Raw genomic sequence first — 18,192 nt, forward strand, 5'->3', positions numbered from 1 at the left:
GAAGGGGGTGAACCGAGAGTAGCTGAGGGAAGGGGACACCAGCCTGGGGATCTGGGCAGATGTGGACAGCACCTGTGGCAGGGAGTGTCCAGGGCCCCACCTAGTGTAAGCTGCCCAGGGCAGGTACGGTATCTGAGGCACAGCGGAGCTCAGAGCCGGGCACCGAAGAGCACTTAGCATCTGACAGGCAGCTGAGCCCAGGGCAGCAGCTTCAGTTCTGGTCGTGGCTGACTTCTCGACCTGAGCCCAGGTATGTGGGCATCACGCCCTGCCACAGTGCCTTCCCAGCAGGCCTGGAGTCTATGCCCCTGGGCTTCACCTCCTTCTGGAAGGTCCCACCTTCCCGCGTCTTGGTCAGGTGTGTCAGCCTGGCTGTGTGTCAAGCAAAGGGGGTTCTGGACCTCTCCCCAGCCCTATCGACCTCCCACTCCTCTCCCTGTTGGGCATCCACCCACAGAAGTCATACCAGGGACCCGGCTAGCCCCTCTAGAAACGCGTTAGTGCTTGAAGGAAGGAAGAGAGAAAAACAGCCCATGGCCTAGAACAACCTGAAGAAAGTCCCTAAGTCAGGAAGGGCCTCAGGTCCTACAGGCAGGGCACAGGCAACTCCCCAGGTGGCGGGCACGCAGCCTGCGCCTCAGAGGGAGGAAGAAGTGACCGCCTCCTCCCCATCCCTCGGGACCTTGTCAGTAACCCTGTAGTCAGTCAAATCTGGGTTCCAGTCTCAGGTCAACCACTTGCCAGCTGTGGGCCATTGACATCTCCGAGGTGCAGGCTCCTCACTGGGAGGTGGGGACAGTCACTGTACCTGCCTTGTTGGTTGCTATGAGGGTTGGCATCCAGGAGGCTCAGGGACAGGTTCCTGCCCTTCCCACCATGGCTTCTATGACCCTCACATCAGCTGTATTTAGGGAAACAGGTCAAGGGTCACGCCCATATTTCAGATGACCAAACTGAGGCCCCAGGTGGTTGCTTCCTTCCTCATTGATACACCCTGCCTCTCCCACCCCATAACTACAGTTGATGATGGCCAGGCAGCACGCAAACACACACACACACACACACACACACACACACACACACACACCCTGCCCCCACTGCAGGGCCACCGTGGGCTCAGCAGTGTTAAGGGTGGGAGTTGGGAGAAGAGCATGGATTTTGCAGCTGCTGGGCTCCTTCTGCCAGAAAGTGAGGGAGGAAGGAATGGAGGCGGTGGCGGGAGGAGGCGGGTAGGATGGGAGTGAAGGGGCGAAGGGGGGGGGAAGGGGAGGAGGTGGCGCCCGCTGCCTGTATGTGTTCCACGGAGGATCAGTTTTTCCCTGGAAACACTCAGTGGACTCCTGCCCTCCACCCCTCTTCCCCAGCTGTCCTTTCCTGGAACAGAGGCTGGGACTGGAGAGGAGAAGTTTCCCAGGTCCAGCTGGATGTGAACACGCTGCGACTTCACCAGCCCGGCTTCAGTTCAGCTCCAGAGCCCCCGCCCCACCCCACCTTTGAACCCCTGCCCTTAACCACAACTCTGCCTCATGGAGAGAAACTGAGGCAGGTGGTCTGAAAACCATCTTCTTCCACATTGGATTCTGTCAATCTAGAGTAACATGGTACAGTCCACGCCCTACAAGGGTTCACGCCGCCAGTCCCACCTCAGGAAGGCCAGGTGTCAAGTGACAAAGGCCACTTCCCCGTGGGCCTGCTCTCCTGCTTAATCCAGAAATCGATGCTTATGTCCACCTGGATCACCTCATTTCCTCCTCTATGAGCTGGAGAACAGACTAGCATCCACTTTGCCCTGCCTCCGTCCCCGGGCCATCGAGGCCGGGGGCTGGGGGAGCAGGGCCGGGGGCCAAGCGCAGGGGGAGGTCAAGGCTAGCAAGGACAACACAGAAGTCCTCTGGCTTTTCTCTCTGCTTTTTACTCCCTGCAGCTCTGGCCCAGCTCTTTCTCGTCTTCTCTTTCTCCCTCTCCCCCTCCTGCCTCCTCCCTGTGCTTTCTCCTGCGCTCTCCCTCTCTCTTCCTCTGAATCGATTTAACTCTTGTTCCCTCTCATTGTCTCCCCTCTCTCTCTCTACGTGTGAGCAACTCACTTTCACTTTCCTTGGCTTTCTCCTTCAGGAAGGATCCCTTCTCTCTCTCTTTTTCTGTCTCTCCATCCTCTCCTCCCCCGCCGTCTCTCTCCCCCCACTCCCCAGCACTACCCACCACCTTTCAGCTGTCCTGCGCGCATGTCGCCATGTTGTTCCACAAGTCCTCAGCCAGCCTCCTTCCTCCCCCCATAGGATCCCAGCCCCACTGGTGGCTCCCCCAGCTCTTCTGTTGCCCAGGCCGGAACCCAAGGCACTGTCCTGAGTTGGTACCACTTACTTAAATTTTGGGCCTCATCAGGGGCAGAAACACCTACCTCCTCAGCCTCCCTCCCCAATGCCCACTGGCTCTACTCTTGTCTCCCCTGTGCTTTGACCCATCTCCTGGCTTCTGTCTCCCCCTGTAGTCTCCTCCTTCACATCAGACCCCTGGTGAGCGCCCACTGCTTTCCTGATGAGGTCCCTTCTCCGGTGCAGAACTTGCTGCTCCCCCACAACCTCGCCAGGCACCTTCGCCCACTACAGCCACATCTCCACTGCAGGCTCATCCCTATTCTGGGCCGGGGAGGGGTGGGAGGTTCTGTCTCTGAAATTACCAGCCCAACTCCTTCACTTTACAGGTGAGTCGGGACTCCCACTGTGGGATCCTAGGCAAGCACCCCCAGACCCAGCATTGTCTTTGCTCATGGGGTTCCCTGCGCCTAGTCGCTCCTTGCTGGCCAGTGCCACCCCGGCAGATGGCCCGGCAGCCCAGCAGACTGTAAATCACCACCATTGTCTGGCTGTAAAACCACCATTGTCAGACTGTAAATCACCACCCTGTCTGCTCATGCAGGACAAGAATCTCCCTGCATCCCACTGCTCCACCCGCCAGTCAAGAGGGCTGGTGCAGCAGAAGAGAAAGGGGGTCTTTATGCCCACAGGCAGGAGGGCACCACATCCCCTCCCCATCCCCCTACAATGCCTTCTGGTGAAAGGAGCCTTTGTGGTGCTCCCAGCCTGGCCAGAGCAGACACAGAGCCCTCCCCAAGTAGGAGGCAGTGGCAGGAGGCTCTGTCCAGGGCGTGGGGGGGGGTGTCACAGGTCACAGTTGGGGAGGCCTCTGGGCCCTAGGACCTAAGGAAGAGGCCATGTGATGGCAGGAAAGGAGAAAGGACACACTCAAATAGCAGGGTGCGGAAGTGGAGCTAGAGCGGCCGCGTCCTGTGTCCACAGACCCTGACCTTTCACGGCTGCCAAGGAGCAACTTCCTGTGGGATTGGTCACAGAGGGGCAGTCCCCCCACCTCGCTGACCGTACTCTCACCTGCTTTCCCCTCACCTATCGCTTTCACTGTTTCTTGAATCACTTGGCACAGCCCACCGCGGCACTTTGCAATGCTGTTCCTTCCACCTAGAACGCTTTTCCCCAAGAGTCTGCACTGCTCATCACTTTCTCAAAGGAGCCCACTCGGACTGCTCCCTACCTCCCTCGCCCGCTCTGCTTTCCCTTATCCCACCTTCTCACCTTCCAGTCTATTGTGTAATTTGTTATGTCAACGTTCTATTGTCGGTCTCCCCAGCTAGAATGTATGTTTGATGAGAGAACTTACATCCATTTATTTCATTTATTTTATGTCCCAGTGCACAATGAGCACTACTTTGAATGGACGAAGAAAACAGATCATTGCATTTCCCCTTTCTGCTACCCTGACAGGGAGGCACAGTGTTCTCCATCTGGGAACTGAGGGGTCTCAAGCTACGCTGTGAGAAAGAGGTTGAATTGGGATTCAGATTCAAGGCGTCTGACCCCAAAAGCCAGGCCTTTAACCAGTGTGTTCCCGACCTCCCTGTGACAGCCAGCCACACACCAGGCCCCTGCCCAGGAGAGGACTCAGCCCTGAGGGAATGCTCTTAAGGTGCCCTTTGGAGGTAGCGCTGAGCTTCAGGTGGCCCAATCCCTCCCTTGCAGTTTGATGGGGCCCAGTGCCAGGTCCGTGGGGAGAGCAGCTCCATCATTCCTCTACACCTCACCCCTGCGAGTCTGACACTGCAGAGCTGAGCTGTGCAAAGTCGGGCAGGGCTCCTGCTCCCTCTGGAATCTTAGTGTCCCCCCTTCCCCTCCACCAAAGTGGGGCTGTAACACCTGCTGTGGGGTGAGAATGTGCGGGGTGGGGGGGAAAGGCTCCAGAGTGTAAAAGTGACCCCCACCTCTCTGCAAAGGCCTGAAGCCGGCAGGAAGCTAGGGGCTGGAAGGACACCAGAGAAAGGCTCAGGTCGGGCCTCAGAGGGAGGAAGAAGCTGAGCCAGGGGTGCCAGAGCTGTGAGTCGGCTGTCACTGAGCAGCCAGGCAGCCTGGGCCTGGCAGGGGTGGAGGCCGGGGCTGGGACGCCTCTGTGAATGGGAGGGTGGAGAGGGTCTCCCTGGGGGAAGAACAAAGCTACCCAGGCCAGGAGCCAGGTGGGATCCGTGTCTCCTGAGCCTGGTCTAAGACCTGGTGACATGCTCGCAGTGCTTGCTGGGCCATACTAGTCCGTGGCAAAGGAGTTTCCTTGTAAAGAGCAAACTTGGACTGCCTGCCCCCTCCCCACCGGTCTGCCTTCATCCCCCATTCCCCACCAGCCCACAGTGCCCCTCTGGGCCCCTCTGACCCAAGGACAGGGCCTTCCAGAATAAGGAGCTAGCCCTTCACTGTGCAGACGGGGAAATCGTCCCAGGGAGGAGCCATGAGTGGCCTGCGGTCACAGAGCCAGCCAGGGGCAGAGCTGAGCGTAGGTCACTCAAGTGCAGACTGGATCCTTCCGCACAGGCAGGCTCTGACCCCGGAGTGGAGACCCCATCCACAGCCTCCTCTCCCCCAATGCCACCCCACGCTCCAGCCACAAGGAACTTCCTGCAGTTCCCCCCACTGGCCAGACTCTCTCCAGCCTCCAGGTCTTTGCACCTGCTGTTCCTTCTTCCTGGAAAGTCATTTCCCCTTTCTGTTCCTTGTCCAACCTGTACCTATCCCTCAGCTCTCAGCACAGACAGTAGAAGTAGCTTCCTCCAAGAAGTTCTCTCTTCTCCTGCCCCATGAAGCCAGGGTTACGGGCTAATCTCTGGCCTATCCACCACTGAAGCTACTCTGTATAGGGCTCCCACAGTCATGACTGGTACACAGCAGGGGCTTGATGTTTGCTCAGTGAGAGGGCCTGGGAATGAAGGGGAAGGACTCCCTGTGGTGGAGGGTCTCTAGGAGGGGGCAGGTCACGGGGAGCACGCCCCTCGTCCCTCTCTCACTTCCCTCCTCTGGCCACTCAAGGTAGCTGCTGAGATGGAGGGACACCTGGGAGAGGGAGGAGGTGCCACTCTCTCCTCCATGGTTGCCCCTTCTTGGAAGGGCCCACTCCTTCTCTCGGGGGCCCATTTCTCACTTCTGCTTCCTGAGCCCCTGCTGCTACCAACCCCTTCTCTCTATGTCCCTGTTTAAATTCCAGACAGAGGGATCTGATGGCCATGTCCTGGGTCATGAACCAGCCCAATAATTCATCATCCATTTGTCTTAAGCCAGGGGCCCAGGGCAGATCCACACGCCAGGCATCTAGTGATTGACTTCAAAATCCATCTGTTCGTTCATTCATTCATTCATTCATTCATTCATTCATTCATTCATTCATTCAAAACATCTGCTTTGAGTACCAGACCTGTGCTGGGCACTATCCCAGGCGCTGGTGGTACAGCAGGGAAGAAAAAGACATGGGCCCTGAACTCTTGGGCCACACAGCCCAGTGGGCTCCTCCCTTTTCCTCAAATTTCTGGGAACCTCCAAATTCCAACCTGGTGAAGATCCCTTTGTTTCTCCTCTCCTCCCCACAAAACCCCGCCTGGAGCCCTATATGCAGGCTCAAGAGGAAAGCCAACCATGGCTTTCCTGTTGTCCAAGAGGAAAGACACCCATGAGGATGATGAACTGGGGACAGCCCCTGTCACCATGACAACGCTTACTGAGTGCTGGGTCCTCCTTTCACTCATTCTGTGAATCCCTACCACAACCATGAGGTACTGTCGCTATCGTCATCCCCATTTATGTGCAATGGGAAGGTGCTGTGAGGTCAGCTTTGCACCCTGAGGTCACCGGCTGCTCAGCAGCAGGGGCAGGTAAGCCCTGAAGGTAGGGCTGAGCTGCTGGCCTCTTGGTTTTGCCAGGCCGAGTGGGCACATCCATTCATCTCATTGCCCTATAGTAACCCCACTGGCAGGAAGGACAGACGCCACCAGAAGGTTAGGTCCCCACCAAACTTGCTTTCTCCTGGGAAGGAGGTGCCTGGAAGAGGGGGACCGTGACCACAGGCGGCCCCACCAGTCCAGTCCCTTCATTCAGGCAACTCATTCAAGTAAGAGACTCCGCCCTTCCGAAACCCGTCACGGGCACAGGGGCCTCCTTTTCCTCCTGAGTACTACCAGCGGCCAATTTGGGGAGGCTGTGTCAACCTTCCCCACCCCCTCCAGCCAATCCAGACTACGCTCAGGGCACCTGCTCCATTTTATGCACCCCCCCCCCCGAGCCTGTTTCCTCCTTAGCCCATCATTGTCCTCTACAGCCCCCATCTCGGTGAGGACCACGTCCTACCCCCCAACGTCCCCTGTAATTAATCATGTGGGCTGCCCTCCCAATCACGCCCAGCTCTGTTCCTACTCACCCACACCCCTGCCAGGCCCCAATGTGGCCATCCCTGTCGCCTGATCAGAAGCCAGTGCCCAACTCAAAATAACTATTTCCCTGCCCTCTGACACAACTGTCTCTCCTGGGGAGGATGGCAGCTGCCAGGGATTAAAGGTGGGGAACAGAATCACAGAACCCCCCAGCCAGGCCCAAACCCACAGAGCTGGAGGCCAGGGCAGCAGGCGTGGGGGTGAGGACCCTGTCCAACCCAGAGTCCGAGGCTGCCTCCCCCCACTCCGGGAACAAAGTCCTCTTCCCGGGACAGGAGGTGAAAGCAGGAGCAGGAGGGCAGAAGCCTCCCCCAGTGCAGCACCCCCGCCTGGCCCACGCGTGGCCAGAAGCGGGTCTGCCTCCACACCTGGGGATGCTGCTGGAAGTTGATGTAAAGTGGCCACGTGCTCTTGCTGTAGCAGGATGCCAGAGTTCTCACCTCTGGGCCGTGGCTCCTGCTGTTCCCTCCACCTGGATTGCCCTGCCCCTTACAGCCTAGCTTTTTCCCTTCCCCTTCATCCTTTCAACTTTCCAGAAAAACTTACATTATATATATTTTTGGTAAACCACACCTCATGCACTTTTTGGAGCTGAGATATACGTTAGTTAGTAAATAAATACATACTACCCCCTTTCTCCTATGCATTAGTTTATTCTTGCCTCCCCCTGCCTAAGGGCACTTGGTGTCTGAGACACGGGAAGCACAGGGAAGGAGGGACACTAAAAGGGAGGGGCTGGGTATTACTTGTGTCCTGTGTCACTTATGTTGTGGTCATCAGCTGCTGCTTAGGGAACCACCCCAAACGTTCTGGCTGAAAACAAGCACCGTTTTATTTGCTCCTGATTCTTCCATCTTGGCTGGGCTCTGTGGACAGCTATTAGGCTGAACTTGCTGGTGATCACCTGCGTAGCTCTGCTCGCCTGGAAGCTGAGGCCATGCTTCTATTTCCCCGTACAGTCTGGGCCTCCCAATCCTTCTCCACGTGTCTTTCCACGCAGTCACCCTACATGATGGCTCCAGCAGAGTAGCCTAGAGCCAAGAGCTTCCAACAATTAAAAAAGAGAAAGTGCTAGGCTTCTTTAAGTCTTAAGCTCAGAAGTGGCACAGCGTCTTCCCTGCCACATTCTATAGTTAAAGCAAGTTGCAGTGCCAGCCCAAATACCAGGGGAACGAATTACACAAGGCATGAAGACGAGCAGGAAAGAGTCACTGGAAGCAACCGAACTTGCAGGCTGTAACAAGTGGTACAACGGGAAGCTATACACGAAAAATTGTAACGAGTATGTTGCGGGTGGTGAGAATATGGGTACTTTGTATTTTTCCATTTTTCCATTTGAAAAAAGACAACAAAAGAAGGAGAGGCTAAAATGGACATCCAGTTCACCGATCTGAGCAGAGCAGTCCTAGGCAGCTGTCATGGTAGGTCCCTTTGGTCCCCAGGGAGTTAGGGCCTTCTGGTCTCCGGGGCCCTAACATGAGAGGACGATGAAACTATCCCTGTCGCCAGGGCCTACCATTCTGGCTGAGTCGCCATTGGGCTGGGCCTCACATTTACAACAGGCCTGCAATTTAGACTTGACACACCGCGTCTGAATGAGGTCACACAGTGGTGAAGGTATTTGGTCAGGAACAAAAGAGATACTCATCACCCATCATGCAAGGTTGAACTGGCCTTGACTTCTCAAGGCTCAGCACCTAAAATGCACCCTAAGTGTCTTTAATTAATTCTCTAAATTCTTGTTGCTGAAAGAGCGGTCTGTAGACTAGCAGTGCTAGCTGGACCTGTGAGTGTATTAGAAATGCAGAACCTAGGGCCTCCCCCCGGTCCTGCTGAGTCAGAACTCGCATTAGATGACTCACATGCATGTGAACGTTTGCGGACTGCTCGCATCCATGTATTGAGGACATGATTATACTACATTGAATTTTTTTTTTTTTGGTGGTGGTGGTCATTAAAGTCTTATTTTGTTTAATGCAAGCATTTAAAACAGCATTGTCCAATCAAAAGTTCCTATATCTGCACTGCCCAATGTGGTAGCCAGTAGCCACGCGTAGCATACAGCATTTGAAATGTCGCTAGGGTCATAGAAGAACTCAATTTTAAATTTTATTTTAATTAATTAAAACTTACACAGCCAATGGTTACTGTATAGCACATATTTAAAATCTACTTTGTTTCTTAAAGGTCCTTGAGCTTTTACATAGCCACCTGGTTCCCTTCTCCACATTCCTTGTTACAAGGTGACATTGTAATCAAAGAAGAAATATATATTTTGGTCTTCATCCCCAGCTGCCAACCAGCGCTTTCAAAACCTTTATAATTTTCTAAGCAATAAAGGGGCTAGAAGTATCTTTTGTTGTAATATTTGGTCTTTGGCCTCATTTCCTGAGACAGAGCTCCTAATGCCTTGGAATTTTCTGGGTGCTAGGAGTGTCTTTTGTTTGAATGCAGCGACTCTTACTGGGCTCCTGGATGGAGGCCGGTCGCCAGAAGGACCAAGCCATTATGGGAAGTGTGGAATTTCCAGCCCCCACCCTCCATCCTCCAGGGTTAATCCTCAATCATACCTATGTGATGAAGCTGCCATGAAAGTCCCTGAAGTAAGGGGCTGGGAGAGCCCCCAGGTTGGTGAACACGTCCCCGTGCCAGGATGGTGATGCACTGTAATTCCATGGGGACAGAGTCCCTGCACGCGGGACCCTGCTGGACCTTGTCCTGCGCATCTCTCCATGAGGTTGGTCATCAGAATCCTTTATGGTGCTCTCTATTATATATTTAATAAAGTGGTAAATGTGTTTCCCTTCGTCCTGTGACCCATACAGCAAAGTATCAAACCTGAGCAGAGTGGGGGCCTGGGAATCCCCAGTTTGCAGGCAACTCAAACAGAAGTGTGGACAATCTGGGGACCCGATACTCGCAATTGGTGTCTGAGGCGGGAGGGGGCAGTTTTGTAAGCCCTTAATCTGTGGGACCTGATGCTAATTCCAGCTAGACAGTGTCAGAATTGAACCGCAGGATACCCAGCTTGTGTTGGAGAATTGTTTAGTGTGGAAAAAAAACCCATGTCTGGTGTCAGAAGTATTGTTGAGTGTGAGTAGAAGAAGAAACAGAAATGTATCTTTCATACGATTCCACAGATGAGGCAAGAAAGCTGGTGCCTCTGAGGATTAGGGAGCCCCAGATGGGAGGGGAGAGTGGCAGCCACCCTGGGTCCCTCGCACCAGGTGAGCTCCGCCTCCTGGGGAATGAGCAGTGCCCTGAAATACCCTTCAGGCCTCAACAGCTTCGTTGGGGGTAAGTGGGCTAGTAGGACAGCTAATGCCCAAATCCCCCAGGGGAAGGCCAGGGGTTCCTGTGGGGCTCAGCTGCCTAAGGAAGGCCCAGCTTCTTCATTTCCCTTATGCGAGGTAGCTTCTGTTTCCTGGGAGCAGGAGGCCTGAAGGAAACTTTGAGTGTAGAGCACCTCCCTCCCTTCCCCACTCCAGTGCCAACACACCAACTAACGTGAGCACCACCTCTGGGCAGGAATCTCGACTCCCTATAATTAGAACAGCGATATCGATATCAGAAACAACTTTTCATTGGTGAAATGTCCAAAACGTGTGACGAGCCGGAAATATATAGGTACCTCTGTCCCTATTAAAGTGGGGCATAAGAATTGGGCAAGACCAGCCACGGAAGACCTTCAGAACGTTTTAGTCTGAAATTCCTGTAAGCCCTGCAGCTCATCCCACCCCCATTCACACACTTAGCAGAGGAGTCCCTCGGGATCCTTTCAGTCCGCTCCTGCTGTCCACACATCCTCATTCCCCACGGAGAGCGACCGGACTCTTCGCCGAGCTTTAGAAACAGGTGGCATGGATCTTTTTTGGCACGCTCATTAGTCAATTTGGAATTGCTTTTATAGCACACCAGCATGTGCTGGCTAAGGTCAGTTTCCAGTACCAATTAAAGAGGTCCCAGGCTTAGACGGACGCTTCAGAGTGAACATGAGGGCAGTCTCAGAGGAGGGGAGGCGGCTTTGGGGCGCAACTTGGAATCCAAAAGCTAATGTGTGTGGGCCGATTCTTCTGTATTTATGGACTTTACTGTATTCCCTCCCAAACACCAAGACGATTCACAACTTAAGACTTAATGGAAGAAAGAGTTGGGGGAAACCCAAGTGATGACAGAACTCATGAAGGCCCTTATTAACATTTATTACCCGCCTGCAATAAAAGCACAGGCTCTCAGGGACTTTTTCCGCCCCTTTAATAAGGGGTTCTGCCCAGTGTGTTTCCATATCCCACCCCTCGCAGTTATTTGTGCATGCTTCAGACACCATGGATACCAAGACGCACAATTTTTCCAAGGCTTATGTCCCATCCAGATGTTCAATGCCTTTCAGATTTACAGCTTGGAGTGCCTCTATTACAGCCCAGAGCCTCTCGTCGTTTGCGTTACAGGGCTCCATATTTTCAGGTTATGGAAATAGCATAGATGTAAGTTAAATACTAGAATTTTGTATAAAGGGAACTTAAGGAGTTTTGAGGGGCAAGGAGAGGTTGCTATCTGCCAGTGTGTCTGGGGTTGCTTTGTGCTTTCTTCCTTCCCAGGATCTGGCCTCTCGACACCCAGGGGTACCACATCATCTCTCTCGTTCAAGCTTGGAGCAGCTTCTCAAGTGACAGAAACACCAAAAATCACCGGGGGAAGATTACCATGCAGATTTCTGGGCCAGATTTAGATCTCCTGAAAGAGAATCTGCATTTTAATGAGCTGGGCCCCAAGAGCCTGCATTTTAATAGGCCAGGGTTAAGTAATCTAAATTTAGCTTTTTTTTTTAAATTGAGAAGTATAATCAGAATATATTCAACTGTGTACGTAATTCAAATAGTAATGAAGCTCACATCCATGTGTAAATATGACTGAGGTTAGGAAATAAAGCACTGCTGGTTCTTGAAAGCCCCGTAAAGTGCCTCTCCCATCTCGTGTACCCCCCCAACTCTAGGTAAAGTGCTCTCCTGAGCTTTGAGATACTAAACGCATGTGTTGCTTTTGTGGTCTATTAGTTAAACACAAACTTTGCCCCACAGCTTTTACCCTCAGCCTCAGGCCCTAGAGTTCAGCTCATGGGCAAACCACGGAGTGATGAACCAGGCAGCTCTCACTGCAAGGAGAGTCGTCTGAGCCCTCTGGAGCAGCCAAGTCTGGCCTGGCCCAGCCACCCAAGTGGATATTATCTGACCTGTCAATGCCCTCTATTAAAAGGGCTGAGCCAGCCACTCAGGAAGCCAGGGGTGCCAACACAAAGGAGAACAGGGTTGGCGTATGACTCCTATCAGGTGATTCCGGTCCTTGCTCCACCTCTGTCACTCTTAGAGGGGCTACAGTGTCCTCATCAGTAAAAGGGGAAGGAGGGAGCTAAGACAAGAAGAGCACCAAGGTCTTTTTCAGTGAATTCCCTGACACTTGAGTCTTTTGGTTAAAGCTGCTGAGGTGCTAGGAAAATCGGCTTAGGGGCTGCTGTCTGGCATACTCGCCTCCTTGAGAACGGGGTGGGGCTGGACTGGCACGGAAGGTCTTGTTGGCCTGGCTACAGGGGAAGCAGTCAATGGGCCAGTGGCAAATAAGGGCCATAGTGGATCTCCTCTCCCCCAAGACGAGCCCTGTTGGGAATGGTTACACAAATGTACCCTCCAGCTCATGCCAATTAACACTGATTTGGAAGGCAAGTTCTTCTAAAACACACCAAGGAGCTGGATAATGTGGCTGCCTGCTCCAGTTTCCATCTGAAGTCCCTCTACCCCCCGCAGCCAAGCCTTTCCTTCCTCCTTACCCCGGGCCTCACAACTAGTGTCGCCAGCATCTTCCTGGTGAGCTGGAAAGCGAAGGGTAAGGGGCCAGCAGTCATTGGTGCCACAATTCACACTGGCCTGGGGCCAGCTTAGATAATGCATCCCATCACCCTCAACGCCCCCTCACTTCCTCTCAGATGGATATGTGAAGCATCTGGGAAGGAACAGCTGTTGCCTTCCACCCCAAAGAGGACGGTGAGGTAATCCCCATACATAGTCTGACAAGTGCCTGGCGTGAAGGGGGCTCTGTGTGGAGGAGAGTGCATTACTGTATTTCTCAGGAGCATTTCACGGATGTCCTGGCACCAAAGGGAGATGAAAAGTTAACCGGGTTTTCTTGCCTCCACAAAAGCATCTTTCATCCCAACAGACTCCAGATTCGGGGGAAGATTTCACTCCACAGCGGCCAGAGGCAGGAAGCTCTGCGGAAGTCCCTGACCACCCCACCCCCACTCATTTCTGAGGATTCCTACTGTAACCCGGAAAGCTCGCGAGACAGGCACCGGGAGTCTAACAATAGGCACACCAACATGTTTAAGGATGGAGAAGCAGGACAACGCTCAGGTGTGACTGGGGTTGGCCCTGAAAGAGCATGCTGTCACCCGGGCTGATGAGTGCTCTGTGATGCTGAAGGACTCGGCACTGTCAAAGGAGAGGGGCAGCACCGTGAAAAAGGTGGCTCCAGTGCAGCTGTCAGCAGGGAGAGAAAGAGCTAAGTCACCTTGTCTGAGCCCTCCTGAGCGCCTGACACTTGACAATTGTGAGGGGCAATGAAACTGAGTCAGAGAAGGTAACAGGGGAGCAACTGGGCCTCCACCCTCCACCTCCTGCAGCCTCTGCCCTCCTCGGAAGTTTGGTCATGCTTACCCAGAGCAGACTCTGGATGGTAAGGACCTGTGAGGAGAGTGCTTCTTGCCATTTAACCTCTCAGAAGGCAGCAAGGGTAATGACGAATTCAACGCTCCAAGGGTCTACTGCTAATCAAAGTCAAAATGGCGGGTGCCTACAGTTCCAGCCTCAATCTCTGTGGAAAGGATCCAAACACAGAGGGAGAGCCTGGAGAGAACACGGTATCTGGGATGGCCTTTTCTTCCTTTTTGGCTTTGAAATTTTTATTACATAAATATTACCTTTCCAAAAACATTCTTTTCATGGTACAATATACATATAATAACCATTCTCTCCATATGTAATCACTGTACTTCTGGAGTATCCTTCAAGATCATATAGGTGTATCTACATATGCTCTTCTATGGCCCCCCCCAAAATGTTACACACAATAGAGTTGTGTTTAACTTTTATAAATGTAACTATTTGTGCCAGGGTTGATCCACTGAGCACATGCCCCAGAATAAGTGCGAGTGGATTTCCGGTCAAGATGGCAGAGTAAACACTGTGCTTGCATTCCCCCACAACCACATCAGAAGTACAACTAACCTACAGGACAACCATCATTGAAAGTCACCTGAAGTCTAGCTGAACAGAAGTCCTATAACTAAGGACATACAGAAGCCATGTCGAGACTAATAGGAGGGGTGGAGATGCAGAACGGGCTGGCCCCACACCGGAGTGTGGCAGTTAAAAATTGGGAGGGATATCTTGGCTGCAAAAGTCCCTCCTGAGGAACAATGGGTCCCAGCCACATACTAGGCTCCCCTGCCCAGGGTTCCAGTGCCAGGGAGAGAAGTCCCCACAACTTCTGGCTGTGGGGTGGCTGAGTGAGACGAAGGGCCGCTGGAGTCTCATGTGTTCCTCCTAAAGGGCCTGCACACAGACTTACTCGCTGATGGACTCACTCGCTCTGAGCTCCAGCGCTGGGGCAGCAGCTCAAAAGGCACCAGGGACATACATGGAGGAACTAAATTATCTGGTTTCAGGGCAGGCGCTGGAGGGGCAGCTTTCTCCCAGACAGAAGTGCTGGCAGAATCCATTGTTCCTTTGTTCCCCTCCCAGCATGCAGACACAGGCAGCTGCCATATCTGAATTTCCATCAACCTGGCTAACACTGTTCACTCTGACCTGGTGATTCCCTGACATTCTACCCAATCCAAGCTCCTTCCAGTGGCTTTTCCACACAAATGGCCTGTTATGTTTCATGCTGTGGACTTGAATCTCAGAGGTTCACAAACCCCAAACAAGCAGCATCTGGCCTCAGCGTGCTCTCTACCTCTTGCTAAGCAGCCCCAAGCCTGGCATTAATGGCAGCCAATCTCAGTTTGCAGCTAAGCTTCTCCCAGGCACCTCCAAGCCCAGCACAAGTGGCAACCATCTGCATATCACCTTGTAGCTCATACCAAGTGGCCTCAGGAAGGGCACAGGCAGCGGCTGACCTTGGCCTGCAACAGAGTCCTTCCCAAGAAGCCTCAGATCAACAAACCTGGTGGCCAGCTTCAGACCACACCAGAGCCCCATCCAACCACCTCCACAAGACACAGCCAAAGGACAGATCGGGCGGGTACCAGAGTCCAGCTGCGGCAGGTCCTGCTCTGGAGGGTCAGCCCTGCACAACAGCTTTTCCCCTGCAGTCAAGACCAGCCCTCACATCCAGTCAGCCTGAGGGTCAGGCAAACAGCAAACAAGGCTCACTACCAGAGGAGGGCACACAGAACCCACACAAAGGACACATCTGGGGCACCTGGAGCAGGTGACCAGGGAGACTGTGCCACTGGGCCCCACAGGGCACCTACTACACAAGGCCACTCTACCAGGACTGAAAGGCACAGCAGCCCTAACACATAGAAACAAACACAGGGAGGCAGCCAAAATGAGGCAACAAAGAAATATGTCCCAAATGAAACAACAAAGCTCCAGAAAAAGAACTAAACAAAATAGAGACAAATAATTTACCAGAGACAGAGTTCAAAACACTGGTTTTAAAGATGGTCAATGTTCTCAGTGATAACGTCAACAGAGATAGGAAACATAAAAATGGAGATAGAAAACATAAATAAAAAACCTGTCCAAAGTGAAGAATACAATAACTGAATAGAAGAATACATTAGAGGGAATCAACAGATTAGATGAAGCAGAGGATTGAATCAGCAATTTAGAAGGTAACAGAAAACACCCAATCAGAATAGCAAAAAGAAAAAAGAATCCAAAAAAATGAGGATAGTTTAAGGTACCTCTGGGATATCAAGTGTACTAACGTTTGCATCATAGGGGTACCAAGTGAAGAGAGCAAGGAATTGAAAACCTATTTGAAAAAAACAATGACAGAAAACTTCCCTAACCTGGCAAAGGAAATAGACATACAAACCCAGGAAGCACAGAGTCCCAAACAAGATGAACCCAAAGAAGCCCACACCAAGACACATCATAATTAAAATGTCAAAGGTAAAAGACAAAGCGAGAATCCTAAAAGCAGCAAGAGAAGAGCAGTTAGTTACCTACAAGGGAACTCCCATAAGACTGTCAGCTGATTTCTTAACAGAAACTTTGCAGGCCGGAAGGGATTGGCACTAAATATTCAAAGTGATGAAAAGCAAGGACTTACAACCAAGATTACTCAATCCAGCAAGGCTATCATTTAGAATTAAAGGACAAATAAAGAGCTTCCACACAAGAAAAAGCTAAAGGAACTGATCACCACCAAACCAGCACTACACAGAATATGGAAGGGACATCTTTAAGATGGAAAAAAAAGTGATCAAAAATATGAGTGACAAAATGGCAATAATTACTTATCTATCAACAATTTAAATGTAAGTGGATTAAATGCTCCTATCAACAGACATAGAATGGCTGAAGGGATAAAAAAACAAAACCCTTACATATGCTGCCTATAAGAGACTCACTTTGGATCAAAAGACAGACACAGACTGAATGTAAAGGGATGGAAAAATATGTTTCATGAAAATGGAAATGAAAACAAAAGCTGGAGTAGCAATACTTATACCAGACAATAGACTTTAAAACAAAGGCCATAGCAAGAGACAAAGGACCCAGTAATCACACCACTGAGTATTTATCTGAAGAAACCCAGAACATTACTTTGAAGGGATATGTGTATCCATATATTCATTGCAGCATTATTTACAATGGTCAAGATATGGAGGCAACCCAGGTATCCACCAATGGATAAATGGATAAAGAAGAGGTCCATATATACAACAGAATATTGCTCAGCCATAAAAAAGAATGAAATCTTGACATCTGCAACAACATGGGTGCACCTAGAGGGTATTATGCTGAGTAAGTCAGACAGAGAAAGACAAATGCTGTATGATTTCATTTATATGTAGAATCTAGAGAACAGAATAAATGAACAATCAAAACAGAAACAAGTTTATAGATATAGAGAACATTTTAATGGTTGCCAGATGGGGGACGTTAGGGGGATGAAGGCGTGGAGGCGATTAAGAAGTACAAATTGGTAGTTACAAAATAGTCATGGGGGTGTAGAGTACAGCATGGGGAATACAGTCACTATATATGTATATATAGTGTCAGGTGGGTACTGGATTTATCGGGATGATCACATCATAAGTTATATGTCTAATTACTGTGTTGCACACCTGAAATTAATATTGTATGCCAACTGTAATTGAAAAATAACGAAATATTTTTTTTTAAAAGTGTGAGTGGTACAAGGTTTTAGTTCTCTCATGTCATTATTCCTGTAAGCTCCTAAATGCAAGGCAAGTACTTTATCAGGAGCTCCAACAGGGAAATGACGACCTGTGCCAATGCTAAGGGACACTAGCTGTGCTGACTGTTACAAAAGGGCATGAACCTCCAACATGATACCTTCAAAAGGTGTTCAAGAGCAATCCGGACTACATGCCATTTTGTCTTGAGCTCAACTTGGGACATAACCAACCTCAGGAAGCTGCCTCTACCAGTCATACACTCACTATTCGTGTTCTTTTCCGTTTAGTCTCTCTTGGAAGTTGCTCAAATCAGTATCTATAGACCTTGCTCCTTCCGTGCTCGCTACAAGTTATTTCACAGCATGCCCATATGGGATGTTCTTTGGAAAGAGTTCTCTTTTCATACCACAAAAGAAAGAGAAATGTCACCATTAAGAAAGACACAAACTGAGAACAAATGTACAAACCAAGAATATAACATTTTATTCATTTCCAGATTATGACTATTACATGGCATATACATATATTTCGATAATGTATAAAACAAAGAACAAACTGTAGGAAGAAATATTGGTCTGAAATTGCCTTATGGTACATCTTTAATTCTGTAAGTTCGTGGTAAGTGGATCTCCCCACACTCTGCAGCAGGCAGCAGGATAAAGTCCAGCAGTCACATATCACACATCACAGGACGGCTTACCCCACTGTACTTATACGATGCACTTATGGCATTATGACATGGTCACTGGTGTCCACGACAAGGGACACCAAGTAGTAGATACAAGAACACAGCATAGTGAACTAATACAAATGTTTGTTTTTTGCATTGTCCTCCAAATAGTTTCCTTTTTAAATTAAGAGTCAGGACCAGGGTCTATCCCTTGAGTTGCTTTGCAGTTATTGCTGGAGGAAAACAAACCAGAAAAGAGCCATCAGTTTAAGTTATCAGAGAACAGCTGATTGGTGCCACTAACCCCACCTCTGTGACACTGGAAGTGCAGGCCGGTTA

At 51.0% G+C, this 18,192-nt stretch overlaps 1 protein-coding gene across 2 annotated transcripts in view; it reads right to left on the bottom strand.

The window, feature by feature from the left end:
* The window catches only part of CFAP20 (cilia and flagella associated protein 20), a gene marked incomplete at its 3' end in the record, with an annotated part of 76,096 nt that overhangs the window by 46,641 nt on the left and 11,263 nt on the right, over window positions 1-18,192 (bottom strand). Inside the window, exon 6 of one of the 2 annotated variants that reach the window (XM_081031335.1) lies at window positions 17,644-18,086. The exons of the other annotated variant lie outside the window; for it this stretch is intronic. Coding sequence (XP_080887461.1) covers window positions 18,081-18,086 — 6 coding nt within the window. Of the gene's footprint in view, window positions 1-17,643; window positions 18,087-18,192 lie in introns of those variants that run through there. 2 annotated transcript variants of the gene reach the window in all.

The sequence above is a fragment of the Rhinolophus hipposideros genome (genome assembly GCF_964194185.1).
Source record: "Rhinolophus hipposideros genome assembly, chromosome: 21".
NCBI classification, from domain to species: Eukaryota; Metazoa; Chordata; class Mammalia; order Chiroptera; family Rhinolophidae; genus Rhinolophus; species Rhinolophus hipposideros.